Source organism: Poecilia mexicana, unplaced genomic scaffold, assembly GCF_051168715.1.
Source record: "Poecilia mexicana isolate PSO_F unplaced genomic scaffold, ASM5116871v1 scaffold_5, whole genome shotgun sequence".
Classification (NCBI taxonomy): Eukaryota; Metazoa; Chordata; class Actinopteri; order Cyprinodontiformes; family Poeciliidae; genus Poecilia; species Poecilia mexicana.
Genome location: NW_028263374.1, coordinates 21,774,678 through 21,788,626, shown reverse-complemented (window position 1 = coordinate 21,788,626; position 13,949 = coordinate 21,774,678). Strand labels below are relative to the sequence as shown.

Below are 13,949 nucleotides of genomic sequence, written 5' to 3'. Positions count from 1 at the left end.
TATAAGACAGATGAGAGCACTGAGGACTATCTCAGAGCCTCAGCTGTTCTGTGGACTGTCTCTTGATCACCATGCGTGAAATCGTACATCTGCAAATTGGACAATGTGGCAACCAGATCGGCTCCAAGGTAATACAAAGAAATAATTACTAACTTATCACCTCCATAAAATTTGATATGTATCAAATGACTTGCATCAAAAACTCTTGGTTAGTTGTGGAAACATGATTAATTGGCAGAGTTATAAGTATAATAATTACTGTTAATACATTTTGTGAAACCATGTTTAAAGTAGTCCATACTGCATGTATTTTTTATTCTTGTGGTGAATATTTTGAGTCGTGCGCTGTGTCACTCACCGTGAGTGACACAGGGTGTTCCTTGTCAAGCTCTTAGTTGAAAGATAAGGACCAAAGTAGAACTGACAAGGGTGGGACATTTTTATCATGGCTAGCACAAAATAAGGGCCAGGAAGAACAAAATGATAAAAAATGGTAACACTTGCTGCTTTTTGACATTTTAGGCTGTAGTTGTCTTCAAAGAGTCAGGTTACCTCCAGTTTAAAAATGCATTTTACATTATTAGATCACTACTTGTTCCGGCTCAATAATGAATTAATTGATGCCTAACATATTGTGCAAAACTTTTAAAGAATCTTGATTTCCCATTACTATGCATCTTATGAGGTTTTTTTTTTTAACTGAAATGATTGGCAGCCAAAATACTAATAACTTTTAAGAGACTTAAGGAGAAACTTGGTATTTGGAAGGAAAATAGGAAGACATGGGGAACAAGTCAAGACTCTTTGTAGATGGATACTGACTAGATGATTTATTTATAGGGACATAAAAATAGTCTCCTTAAGTGCAATACAATACCATCACATTTTAAACATTAAAAATTAAAGTGGAGCTCAACTATAAAGAGGATCTTTTAGGAAACAACTTACTATGGGTGTTGTATTGATAATTTCCTTCTGTTTTAGTTCTGGGAAGTTATCAGTGAAGAACATGGGATAAATGCAACAGGCCTCTACGAAGGAGACAGCGATATACAACTGGAGAGGCTCAACGTCTACTTTAATGAGGCACACGGTACCAGAAGAGTTCATTTGCTTGCTCAGACTTATTCAAATACTTAACCACAAATATTGTGTATTGAGCTCAGCTGTCTGTGACTTATTTTGTTTTTTAGCATAGAACTGGGTATTAAATCACTGAAAGGTATTGGTTGAAATTGCCCATTCCCAGCTTTGTTTTCAAAAGTTATTGGTTCTTTTTGTAGGTGGTAAATATGTCCCCAGGGCGTTGCTTGTGGACCTGGAGCCCGGCACTATGGACAGTGTCAGAGGAAGTCGCATTGGTGCTCTTTTCAGACCAGACAATTTCATCCACGGTGAGCCCAACTGAGAAGAAAAACACAATATTCATGTTATTAAATTCTTCATGATGGTGGCGATGGTGGCAGGAGATTGCAGGACAACCCTACCGATTGTCCTGCAATCGGTAGGGTTGGTAGTTTGATTTCCACTCTGTCTGCCTCTGTCATCATGTCTTTGGGAAAGACACTAAAATTGTTTTGCCTAAGGGTGGTGGTCAGAAGGCTCAGAGGTGTAGAGACATAATTTAACCCTGTCTGTTTAACTGGAGTAATTCCTGTAAAAAATAAGTTATTGATTCGTAATCTATATATTGTGGATAAATAACCTAACTTCTATAAATCTGGTGGTGCAGGGAACTCAGGAGCTGGAAACAACTGGGCAAAGGGCCACTACACAGAGGGAGCGGAGCTGGTGGAGCACGTCATGGACCGGGTCAGGAACGAGAGTGAAAGCTGTGATTGCCTCCAAGGCTTTCAGCTGGTTCACTCGCTGGGGGGAGGCACAGGCTCTGGCATGGGTACCCTCCTCATCAATAAGATCAGAGAGGACTACCCAGACCGTATCATGAATACCTTTAGCATCATGCCTTCTCCTAAAGTCTCAGACACAGTGGTGGAGCCTTATAATGCTACACTCTCGGTGCACCAGCTCTTAGAAAACACAGACGAGACTTTCTGCATTGACAACGAGGCCCTTTACGACATCTGTTTCCGTACCCTAAAACTGACCACACCGACTTATGGGGATCTCAACCACTTGGTCTCCTTGACTATGAGCGGGGTCACAACCTCTCTCAGATTTCCAGGACAGCTCAATGCTGACCTGAGGAAGCTGGCTGTCAACATGGTGCCCTTCCCCCGTCTCCACTTCTTCATGCCAGGCTTCGCCCCACTGACACCTCGGGGTAGCCAGCAGTACAGAGCTCTCACTGTACCTGAACTTACCCAGCAGATGTTCGACGCCCGCAACATGATGGCGGCATGTGACCCCCGGCGAGGGCGCTACCTCACAGTAGCTGGTGTTTTTCGAGGTAGGATGTCCACCAAAGAGGTGGATGAGCAGATGCTCGCAATGCAACAGAAAAACAGTGCCTACTTTGTTGATTGGATCCCCCATAATGTAAAGGTGGCTGTGTGTGACATCCCTCCTCGAGGTCTAAAAATGGCTTCCACGTTCATTGGAAACAACACAGCAATTCAGGAGATATTCCGTCGGGTGGGCGAGCAGTTCTCCCTCATGTTCAGACGGAAGGCGTTCCTCCACTGGTACACAGGAGAGGGAATGGATGAAATGGAGTTCACAGAAGCTGAGGGTAACCTCAACGACCTGGTGGCAGAGTACCAGCAGTACCAAGATGCAACTGCTGACCTAGATTGGGAAGCAGAAGAAGAAGAAGAGGAAGGACCCTCATCTGCAAGCATCACAAAGGTTCAGTCTCGGACGGAAACCAAACTGGAAACAGTGGTAGAAACCAACAAAGAAACTGTAGATGAGTAGTGTGGATGGGGTATACAGCTTCACACATAAGGACTCTTTGGGCAAGAATTGAGATGATGTATGTATAGTGAATTTCTTTTGAAACCATTTTTTTTAAGTTAACCTGTTTTACTTGTATTTTTTTTATTCATTTTATTTTTATTTTTACCTTTTACTGGATTCAAGGCTTTGATGAATATGTTTTGGGCTTTTGATCTTTTGAAAAAATCTTTCAGCACTTATTTGAAATAAATATCTTAGACATGTAATGCCAACAGCAGACCCATGATTAACTAGACAGATTTGCCTTTTAGATGGCCTGCGAATGCTTCAGATGTATATAGAAGGTGATTTAAAGGAGGCTTCTGTCAGGGAATCTCAGCCTAGGCTCCTCCAGAAGAAAATGGGTCATAGTATTAAAAACATATAATCACAAGGAGGACCAACAAAGGACTAACAGACAAACCTTTTAATAACATGACAATTAGCCACGGTTGTAAGCATGCAATTTAAAGCTATGTTTACATTTACTTCTGCTTCTTCTTTTTGCATATTTGTTTGAAGATTTAACAAGTCAATTTACACACTAATTACTCTAATTACTGCTGGGATTTTATCTTACCGCAATAAACTAATCTAAGAGTAATTTATATCCATGCAGTCTGGACTCCTCATGGACATGTTCATTATGCCTCCCTTTTAAAAAGCTTTTTAGCCAAACACAAATTGTATTTGTAACATAAACAATTCTTTGGAAAGAGGGAAATGGTGCCACACCCAGAAACAGTCCTTTCATAACTGCCCCTTATGTGGAACTCCAGTTCCACATAAGGGGGCACATTAGCTCTAGCATTAATAGCTAGAGCTAATTAATGCTAAGCACTTACTTTTATTATTGTATAAACTGTTGGAAACTGAGTTGGGAGATTAGAAGAGCAATAAAAATGTCATTGATCTTGTCAGCAAAATGAATGAGTTTTAATTCAGCATGTTGCAGTTTGCATTTCTGTTTCTCACAGGTGAAGTCATTCAGCAAAGCAATAAGCCATAGTGAAACATTATGTAACAAGTACACCATTCACCCTGTTTGTAGTCTGAAATGTCATGATGTCTAGTGGTGCACATCATGTTAAAGTTTATAGTAAACCACTACTCCATGGGTGCAGTAGAGGTCAAAGCAGAAAACCAATAAGATTCTATCCAGCTATTTGATCTTGTATAAACGTCATTTTGTTTGTGATACTATTGTAAAATGAAACCCGTGGCTCACTGATTCAGAGTAATGACCATAATATGTATTAATTTATGAAGAGTGAATAATATAGCATTCTTTCTTCTCATTCCAGGGGCTGTATTATATCTTAATGCATTTATAAAAAACTATTAAGTGGAATAAAAGAAGCATGCATTGTGGGTATGTTAGACTATGTCAACCCTGTATGCAGAAGCACTTTTTAAATAATGCAGACAATATTTTTGTATTTTTAAACAAATGTTCTAGTTGATTTATTTCTCTTTGAAATATTGAATTTATTTGTACATGTCTAAATGAAATATATTTCCAGCATTTCTGTTTAATCCATGACTTTAAACAATGTTTTGTTTTTGTGTATGATAAAAGGAACATGTATTAAAAGCTTTTTCAAAACCTTGTCCCCTGACAGCAGGTTTAATTAACTGAAGCTGAACTGAGGCAAACTGTGGCACTGGAAAGTACTCTGATACAACGCTAACCGTGATACTGTTCAAGGCTGTCAGACTGTTTCCTCCCACTTGCACAAGTCTGGTGCCCTGCGATTACTCATAACTTGGACAGAGCGTGTTCACTTCTAGATAAGCACACTTGACTTTCAGATGCCCCTGCACTCTGCAGTAAAGTTGACTGAACTCTCGTACAGTACTGTGACAAATTAGAGAATATGTGTAATATAGGTTGCGGTGCCAACAGACATATCAAAGTTCTTTTTCAGGACAGGTTATAAGGTCAAGAGAAAGTCAAGCAGCAACATATCTAACATGAAATGAATATTTAACAAAACATTTTCAAAAAAAGTATTTAAGTTTAGGTGTTCAGACAGACATAAGGAGTATTAAAAGGTTTACAATAATACAGGAAAATATACATTTATTTATAGAACTTAAGTAAAAGTATTGACTATTACAGTGACAGGTACTCCTGACATATGGACTAGAAATGTCATTTCTGGCACAAAGATGATGGCTCTCCATAAACCATGTCATGGGGGTCCGAACCTATATTTGTGGGCCAAAGAAAATTAGTGTAAATAACAAAATTTCAAATCAAATCAAATCATTTAATTTCCCTCTGGGATTAATGAAGTATTTTTGAGTTGAATTGAAAAAAAAAAAAAAGATAAACACATCCATCACAAAACAGACAATTATTCCAAGATTTAAAAAGGTTGAAGTAAGATAAGAGTAGGCAGTTATGAAATAAACCAGAAAAAAAATATTTTAAAACATTTTCTGTTTTTCCTGCGTTTGATGACAAAATATCTAAACAATCAAAGATAATAGAAATAGAAATAATAGAAAATATAATAAATTCATCAGATACCCCTCAGGGACTTAATATTATGCCATATCTGGCAGTGAGTGTTTATTTAGGTTTAAGTGTAAAACAGCATATTTCGATTTAGCAAGATGACTCAAGAGGCGGAAATGCGTAACGGAGTCATGTGACCATAGACATAATATAAGAGCAGACCCCGCATTGGCCGCTCCGGCGCAGGAAATACGGCGGCCATCTTGGAGCGGTATACCCTCCTACTTTGCTCAATCAAAACAGCAGAAGTTGCCTCAGCACTGAGGGATATTGTTGTTCGGATCTATGGATTATTGATGTGAGGGCTCCATAGACAACATTTCACAAGTAAGATGGACATATTATTGTGTATTGTGATTAGAATATTACTTTACTGTATTTATGTACACCAGCGAGATACCAGCTAATATTAGCTACAGTGCTTGGTGTAATACGGGTTCAGCCCCGCTATGAAGGCTAACTGAGAGTCCAAAAAAATTAATTATTCTCTAACATTGACTTAGATTATCTGACACAAGGGCCTATATTAGAAAGGAAACAACATAACACATATTATAAAACTTATATTATGTGTTATAACATTCACCAGCAAAGTTTACACAGGTGGTAAAGACTATTATTTATATGTAATTCTATCACTAGTAAGATACATCCCAAATCTTCCGTTTTTGTTTTGAAAGTTTCATAAAGACACGATATGAGGAAGAAGAGGGAGATATCTATAAAGAGAGACGATTCACTGCAGGATGGATGAATCTCGCATCGGATTTTGGACTCAATCTCTGCTGAGAATCTGAGATTGCTGGAAAAAAAAAAAAAAAAAAAAATTATATATATATATATATATATATATATATATATATATATATATATATATATATATATATATATACTGCTCAAAAAAATAAAGGGAACACTCAAATAACACATCCTAGATCTGAATGAATGAAATATTCTCATTGAATACTTTGTTCTGTACAAAGTTGAATGTCCTGACAACAAAATCACACAAAAATCATCAATGGAAATCAAATTTATTAATCAATGGAGGCCTGGATTTGGAGCCACACACAAATTAAAGTGAAATGTTCCCTTTATTTTTTTATTTTTTTGAGCAATATATTATTTTTTTGAGCAATATATATATATATATATATATATATATATATATATATATATATATATATATATATATATTTTTTTTTTTTTTTTTTTTTTTTTTTTTTTTTTTTGTGTATATACACAAATATACACACTTTTGTGTGTCCCAGAAGGACCTCGATGAGGTCACAAGGAAAGGAGCTACAGCCAAATACCTCCAACGAATAAGGCAAGTCCTGAGAAGCCAGCTCAATGGCAAGAACAAGATCCGTGCAATAAACAGCTATGCCTTACCAGTAATCAGATACCCTGCCGGAATAATTAGCTGGCCAATGGAAGAGATAAAGGCCACGGATGTTAAGACTCGGAAGCTACTAACCATGCATGGAGGGTTCCACCCCAAATCCAGCACCCTGAGACTGTACACGAGCCGTAAGGAAGGAGGCAGAGGACTAGTGAGTGTGAGAGCCACTGTCCAGGATGAAACATCCAAGATCCATAAATACATCAAGGACAAAGCCTCAACGGACGACGTGCTCAGCGAATGTCTCAGGCAATGGGGAACAGAGGACAAGGTGCTGGAGGAACCATCATGGGAAGACAAGCCCCTACATGGGATGTACCACCGACAAATAACTGAAGTGGCTGATATCAGGAAATCCTACCAATGGCTGGAGAAAGCTGGACTCAAGGACAGCACAGAGGCCCTCATCCTGGCCGCCCAGGAACAGGCCCTGAACACCAGAGCAATAGAGGCTCAGATCTACCACACCAGACAAGACCCAAGGTGTAGGTTGTGCAAGGAGGCCTCTGAGACAGTCCAGCACATAACAGCAGGATGCAAGATGCTGGCAGGTAAAGCGTACATGGAACGACATAACCAAGTGGCGGGCATAGTGTACAGGAACATCTGTGCAGAATATGGACTGGAAGCCCCGAGGTCAAAATGGGGGACACCCCCAAAGGTGGTGGAGAATGACCGAGCTAAGATCCTGTGGGACTTCCAGATCCAGACAGACAAGATGGTAATGGCGAACCAACCGGACATTGTGGTGGTGGATAAAGAACAGAGGAAAGCCGTTGTGGTGGATGTAGCAATACCAAGTGACCACAACATCAGGAAAAAGGAGCATGAGAAACTGGAGAAATACCAGGGCCTCAGAGAGGAACTGGAGAAGGCCTGGAAGGTGAAGACCACAGTGGTGCCTGTGGTCATCGGGGCCCTCGGGGCAGTCACCCCCAAACTGGAGCAGTGGCTCAAACAGATCCCAGGAACAACATCAGACATCTCAGTCCAGAAATGTGCAGTTCTAGGCACAGCCAAGATACTGCACAGAACCCTCAAGCTCCCAGGCCTCTGGTAGAGGACCCGAGCTCAGAGGATGAAAGAGACCACCCACGGAGGGTGAGAGGGGAATTTTTATATATATATATATATATAAACATGTATCCAATATATGTTATTCAGTATTAATCATTATTTATTTGTGCCATTATTAATATTTATTTATTTGTGTTTGTATAGTTATATAAATATGTATTTATATTACTGTGCTTTGTAATATGCTCTTCATACATCGATATCAGAATATCCCGTTCCTATTCTATTGTTATAGACACTAAGCATATTTAAATATGCTGAACTATGTGTTAAAAACATACTTAAATAATACAATTGTTTATAAATGTAGCTTTGATAGATGTTTGAATATGGTTTCCAGTAACAAAAAAGCGTGTTATGATCGATTAAATGCGCTGATACGTCATTGTGCCTGTTAAACACATAACGCTGAGCGGAGTGGCGTACCGCTCCAAGATGGCCGCCCTAAATCTCGTCAGCGACAATAGGCGAGAGCGGTGCATCAGGCGTCTATCCTTATATTATGTCTATGCATGTGACTGCGGCTGCGCTGGTATGGGGCGGAAGGATTCTTCATTCACTTCATGTGCGGCTTCCTTACATTTGCCAGTGTGACCGTCTTCCTACCGGTTCGACAGCTGCTTCATAATCTTTTCTGCTTACTATTAAATCATGAAGATCTGGACCTCGGAGCACATATTCAAGTAAGCGCAGATTTCATCCATTCAGGCAATGTGTGTTCTGTTTGCTGCTTGCAGATTTAAACCGATTTTCCTGACCGGAGCTTTTATTAACGTTGATTTTCTTAGTATACCATATACAAAGTTAGACCACTGAACATTGTTTTTTTTTTTTTTAAAAAAACATGTTTTTATATATATAAACTCTAGTTTCTTTTGTTATAACATGTTCGAACATATCAAGTATATTGATATAGTGTACCGTAATTGGTTTGGTTTTAATAACACCAAAGTACTTAAAAGATTTTGGCTATTAAAGCGGCCAAGAAATTGAATAAAATTGACCATAAAACGCTGTCATTGACTGGTCTGCAGTTTTTCAGCTTGCGTAACTCGCCGGTCAGATCCGAGCAGCCCTTTAACCTTTCCCCTACATTCTTCCGTACGTGCTGCCGTAATTGCACACGTCACTGAATAACGGCGTTGTGTTCACGTGTCTCCATGGAAACGTCTGTGTTCTACTGCTGCGAGTTAGCAGTTCTCCCCGTCGCTCTTTGAAAAGTAATATCGCATTTTAAGCATTTGTACGTATTACTTAACAAATATTTTTTTTCTTCAGTTATCAAAGCTGGAGCTGCTAAATTCAGCTTTATACTTTATATTTTCGTCTTGTTATAATTATGTATTGACCGAGACGAGTAAAGCATGAACTCTAATGAGGTCAAGCATGCCTACATCCATATCTGTAAATTCAAATATGTTTTAAAGAAGGCTTTAGTTAAATGCCGATGTTATAGAAAACTGCAACTGTAAGGTAAATGAAATGAAATGAAATATAATTCAATTTAAAATTAACCCTCTGCAGTTTTGAAGCTACAGAATGAGCCACAAAAATGAAGAGGTACTAGCTTCTTTAGTGTTTTGCTATTTAACCTTGAGAGTAAATGTAGTTAATAAGAGGAAACAGTTGCCGTTTGTAGGAATAGGAATTTGTTTAACTGTTAATTGTAGCATTTAGGTAAATGTATAATTGTGAATAAAATGATTCACTCAACTCTGTAATGCTGTGTGAAATGGTAGTTTTTTTGTGTGTGACTTTTATTGATCAAATTCTGTATTTTTGTTGCTTTTGCCCCCACAGCCATCCTTGGGAGATGGTGACCAAGGCTGCTATGCAGAAGTATCCAAATCCCATGAATCCCAGTGTGTTTGGAGTGGATGTACTAGACCGAAACATTGACCAACAGGGCCGCCTCCACAGCAAAAGGCTGCTCAGCACAGAGTGGGGCCTACCATCCATCGTAAAATCTGTGAGTGTCAAAACCCAAACACATAATCTTTCCAGACAGTGATGGAAAACAGATGTGATATTTATGTTAAAAGTCGCGTGATAAAACGGATTACAAAAGTCCAAATACGTCCATCACATGGTTAACTTTCCATGCTGCGTATCTGACCTTAACATGCAAGGTTTTTTTGTCCAGTAATAGTAACAGACATGGGTTCTTGTTGGAGCCACAGCGAGTTCATGGCGGTCTGCCACAGCTCGTGCTGTACAGGACATGGTGGTCCCATATCCATCATTGCTCAGATGTGATCCCTGACACCGTGTGATGTAACTTTCCATCTGTGTGTCAGCTCGGTCAGAACCAGAGGTGACTTGAAAGCAGAGCAGTGACGAAGCCCTCTGGAATTGCACAACTTGTAATTTGAACTCTTCCAATGGGAACCGTGATTCCCTGAACTCTGTAGTTCGAACTCTGAAACGATGAGGTTGCAGAAAACTGATACTGTGCCATTCTAGCTGTCTGAGATTGTTTTACATCAACATTTTCTGCCAACTCTTGGTTAGATATATGGGAATAGGTCTGTTCTCTCTAGTAATATCATGATTCAGTTTTTTTTTTTAAGACCAAATGTTTTGCTGCCTGATTTTATAGCTTATTTTCACATTAATGAATTAGTAAAACTCTTCTGTGCTTCCTGTGTATATAAACTTCATGTTTCATATCTTGAGTTTTAGCACCTTTTGAAGGCTCTTTGGGGGCTTATAATCCCAGTATCATTTAGCATGTAAAAATCTGTTTTGTAAATTTTAGCCTGGTTGTAAAATGTCTTCCTCTTTTTCCTTTAGCTCATCGGAAATGTACGAACGTGCACCTACATTCAGGAGAGCTCGATTGTGGATCCCAAAGAGAAAATGTTTGAACTTCAGTCCTCAAATGTAAGTAATAAAAACATCCTTTTCTTTTGAAAGCTTGGTTAGATTTCCTGGGATTTCAAGATCTGCCAAAGATATTGAATGTCATTCCAGGAGTTAATATCGGCTAGAGTGAAAGCTTTAAAGCTTTTTTTTTGTTGTCGTTGTTCTTTTCTATTTGATGACGAGCAGTGACAAAGCATGTTGTGTTTGGGTTGTGTCAGCCTCGAACAGACACACCCATCTTAGTAGAGTTTGTGTTACTTTCGTCCGGATGAGCTCAGACTGTTCAATAACATGATTCTCAGAATGAAGTTGTACTTGTTATACAAGTTGAACTTTCGAGAAGAATTGTTAAGAGCTTTAGGGAGACTTGTCTAATTGTTCCAGCTTTAGGTGTGGAAATTAACCCATAAGCTGCACATACTTAAAGTGTTAGCAAAAATGAATTCTTGATGCTTCTTCTTCAGATCACCTTCACAAACATGGTGTCTGTGGATGAAAAGTTAACCTACAAACCACATCCTGAAGATCCAGAGAAGTATGTTTCATGTTACTCTGTCAGTTTTCTTTTTTTATTGTGAGTTGTGATGTACTAAATTTTCTCTCTTGATTTCTTTTAAATCATCATTCTTTTTAGGACAATATTGACTCAAGAAGCTATCATCTCAGTGAAAGGTGTCAGTCTCAGCAGTTACCTGGAGGGGGTCATGGCCAACACCATTTCAACCAATGCTGGAAAGGTGAAACACTTATTTTAGGTCTGATGCAAAATATGGATCTGTGACTTCTCAATTTGAAATCAGGTTTCTTCTCAATTTTGAAATCAGATTTTGAAGGGGAGATTTTTTTTTTGTTTTGTTTACAAGTACCTGAAAAGCATTTTATACCTAATGTTAATATATAGAAATGGATTAAGATTTTTTTGCTTTCTGGAACTACCTACCTGAATTTCATTTAAAATTCCAAACGGAGAGCAAAAAAATAACTTGAAGCACTGTTACACCCTGTTTTGAAATGACCACAGAAAGAACAAAGTTACTGCAGCCGCATTTAACACTTTTTTGGCGCAGTTAAACCACAAAACGATGCATTTTCTCTTTCATTGTTTTTCATCTTGCATCAGAAACACCTTTTTAGTTTGTCTGAACATTCAGTGTTCATACTAACTGCAAACAGGGGATTGATCAGCTGTTTTTTTTTTAAACAATAATTAAATAGATTATTTAGCAATAATTAAAACAGATTTATTTATTTAATAAATAATTAAATAGATTGAGTTTAGCTTTTCAAGTTATTGGACTATAATCTGTGCCTGTAGGTTTTCTTCTCTGGACAACACATGCAGCCTTTGTGAAATGTTTTACTGAATTCTTAACAAAATTAATGACTTGAGTAGAAAGGAATTTGCAAGGTTAGGCAATGTGCCTTGTTATCTAAAGACTGAATGTTGGAACATCCACAATAACATTCTTCGTATTATCTTTGCTAGTTGCTATCTTCTTACAAAGCTCTGCTATGAGCACGACCGCTATTGCCTCATACTTTAGACATTCTGTAATATTTATCCCTTTAATCGTTCTGTGATTTTTATTTTAATAATTTCTAATCTTTGTCAACAAATTTGTATATATGTTTATTCTTGCTCAGGGCCGTGAAGCCATGGAGTGGGTTATAAGGAGGCTGAACGCAGAGATCGAGGAGCTGGCAGCCACAGCGCGAGGGACCATCCGAACCCCAATGGCTGCTGCAGTCACAGAGAAATGACACCTGCCTCACTAGTTTAGAGACTGTACATCGAGACCACCAGCCTCCCTTTGTGATGCTCTGGTGCTGATTTGGTGCTCTGGGCTTTCTGTATTGTTCAAAGGGGTACACTTGTAAACTTTACTATCTATATTAGATGTATTTAAAGCAGCAGACTGCAGCGTGAACTGGTTCTGAAGAGACTTTCCAGGGCACCACAGCACTGATGTGGGCGACAGATGGAGAAAAGTGCGGCACACTCAGGGACAAGTTTAAACACCACTGACAGGAGCAACTAGCTGAACCAGAAACACAAGAAAAAATGCCAAAACAGACCTGGCTTTTTGTCCAGTCTCTCTCACACCTATCTTTGCCAGAAGTGCTTTGATACTTTTGTGTCAGATACCAGAATGTCATGGAGTGACATAGTTTCAGCTTTCTACAAAGATGAACTGTAAAGAGGGGCAGTTCTTATTGAAATCCAGAAGAGACTGTAGGTGATACACTGACCTGTGATGGCAGAAAACTACTTGTGAAAGTGGCATTAAAATTATGTTTATGAACAAAAGTTGGAGTAAATGAGGAGGTCAAAGGGTCAGAAACCCTCTTAACACTTTTCTGTGGGACCGTAGCAATACTGGGACTCTGTACTGGGCACCATGTGCAAGCCTGATTATAGACTGTATTTAATAACTTGTTATAAATGTTTGTCTTATGAGGGGATCAAACTTGCCATATTTATTACTTTGAGTTGATGGGAAGACCCTTTCCAATGCAATCTTTTGTTGGTGTATTTAAGTGTCTTCTGTCATAAAATTGATTCATGACACTTTTATATATGTTTTTAAATTGTTAAAGTTATTTATTTAGTTTCTTCTAAAGAGAGTTGTGGATTTTTTTTGGCTATTAGTAATGTCATAATAAATTTCTTTATTTAAAAACTGCAATTTGTGTACTTTGGTGCCTGAATGAGTGAGCTGTAAATTTGTTTTGTGTCAATTCTTCAAATTAGAAATCTTGATTATAAAGAGGCCTGGATATTTGAAATATTTGTTTTCTTTTCCTCTGGAAAGTTTAAAGCAATGGAACAGGACTTGATTCTTATTAGGGTTTAGAGTTTTTAGGGTTTAAAAATGAAAGTTATATAGATAGATTTATATAGAGGTGTTAATTTTGACAACAACTTACTGCTGTTCAAATCCTTTAATTGAATTTATGAGAAAATTGGAATGCTCACTAAGACAAATTTCAAAAATGAACTTGATTACAGAAACGTTCTCTCATGGCCTACACAGCTTATATAGGAATATTGCTGACTTGACGGTCACTAACATCCTTCACCAGGAGGGTAATTTACTAAGGGTCAAAACTCAAGAAACGGGCTACTCAAAATGTTTTATTCAAGCATTTTAAATGGAAAGTAGAGTTGAAGGAAGAGTT

General features: G+C 38.3%; 2 protein-coding genes across 2 annotated transcripts; both read left to right on the top strand.

The window, feature by feature from the left end:
* Positions 1–4,504, top strand: tubb1 (tubulin, beta 1 class VI). Its single transcript, XM_014967203.2, has 4 exons — positions 1–128; positions 985–1,093; positions 1,284–1,394; positions 1,733–4,504. Exons 1-4 carry the CDS (start codon positions 72–74, stop codon positions 2,875–2,877), a joined length of 1,422 nt encoding a protein of 473 aa, XP_014822689.1. The 5' UTR covers positions 1–71; the 3' UTR covers positions 2,878–4,504.
* Positions 4,505–8,445: 3,941 nt separating this feature from the next.
* On the top strand, positions 8,446–13,456 carry prelid3b (PRELI domain containing 3). The gene is made up of 6 exons (XM_014976812.2): positions 8,446–8,587; positions 9,705–9,873; positions 10,698–10,787; positions 11,234–11,304; positions 11,404–11,506; positions 12,414–13,456. Exons 1-6 carry the CDS (start codon positions 8,556–8,558, stop codon positions 12,528–12,530), a joined length of 582 nt encoding a protein of 193 aa, XP_014832298.1. The 5' UTR covers positions 8,446–8,555; the 3' UTR covers positions 12,531–13,456.
* Positions 13,457–13,949: the final 493 nt, after the last annotated feature.

Bases quoted from the DNA above. Each gene is read 5' to 3' on its own strand.
- tubb1 (XM_014967203.2), top strand. From the start codon at position 72: ATGCGTGAAATCGTACATCTGCAAATTGGACAATGTGGCAACCAGATC. The intron at 129-984 runs GTAATACAAAGA...CTTCTGTTTTAG, and splicing joins GCAACCAGATCGGCTCCAAG to TTCTGGGAAGTTATCAGTGA. The intron at 1,094-1,283 runs GTACCAGAAGAG...TTCTTTTTGTAG, and splicing joins CTACTTTAATGAGGCACACG to GTGGTAAATATGTCCCCAGG.
- prelid3b (XM_014976812.2), top strand. From the start codon at position 8,556: ATGAAGATCTGGACCTCGGAGCACATATTCAA. The intron at 9,874-10,697 runs GTGAGTGTCAAA...TTTTTCCTTTAG, and splicing joins TACCATCCATCGTAAAATCT to CTCATCGGAAATGTACGAAC. The intron at 10,788-11,233 runs GTAAGTAATAAA...CTTCTTCTTCAG, and splicing joins TTGAACTTCAGTCCTCAAAT to ATCACCTTCACAAACATGGT.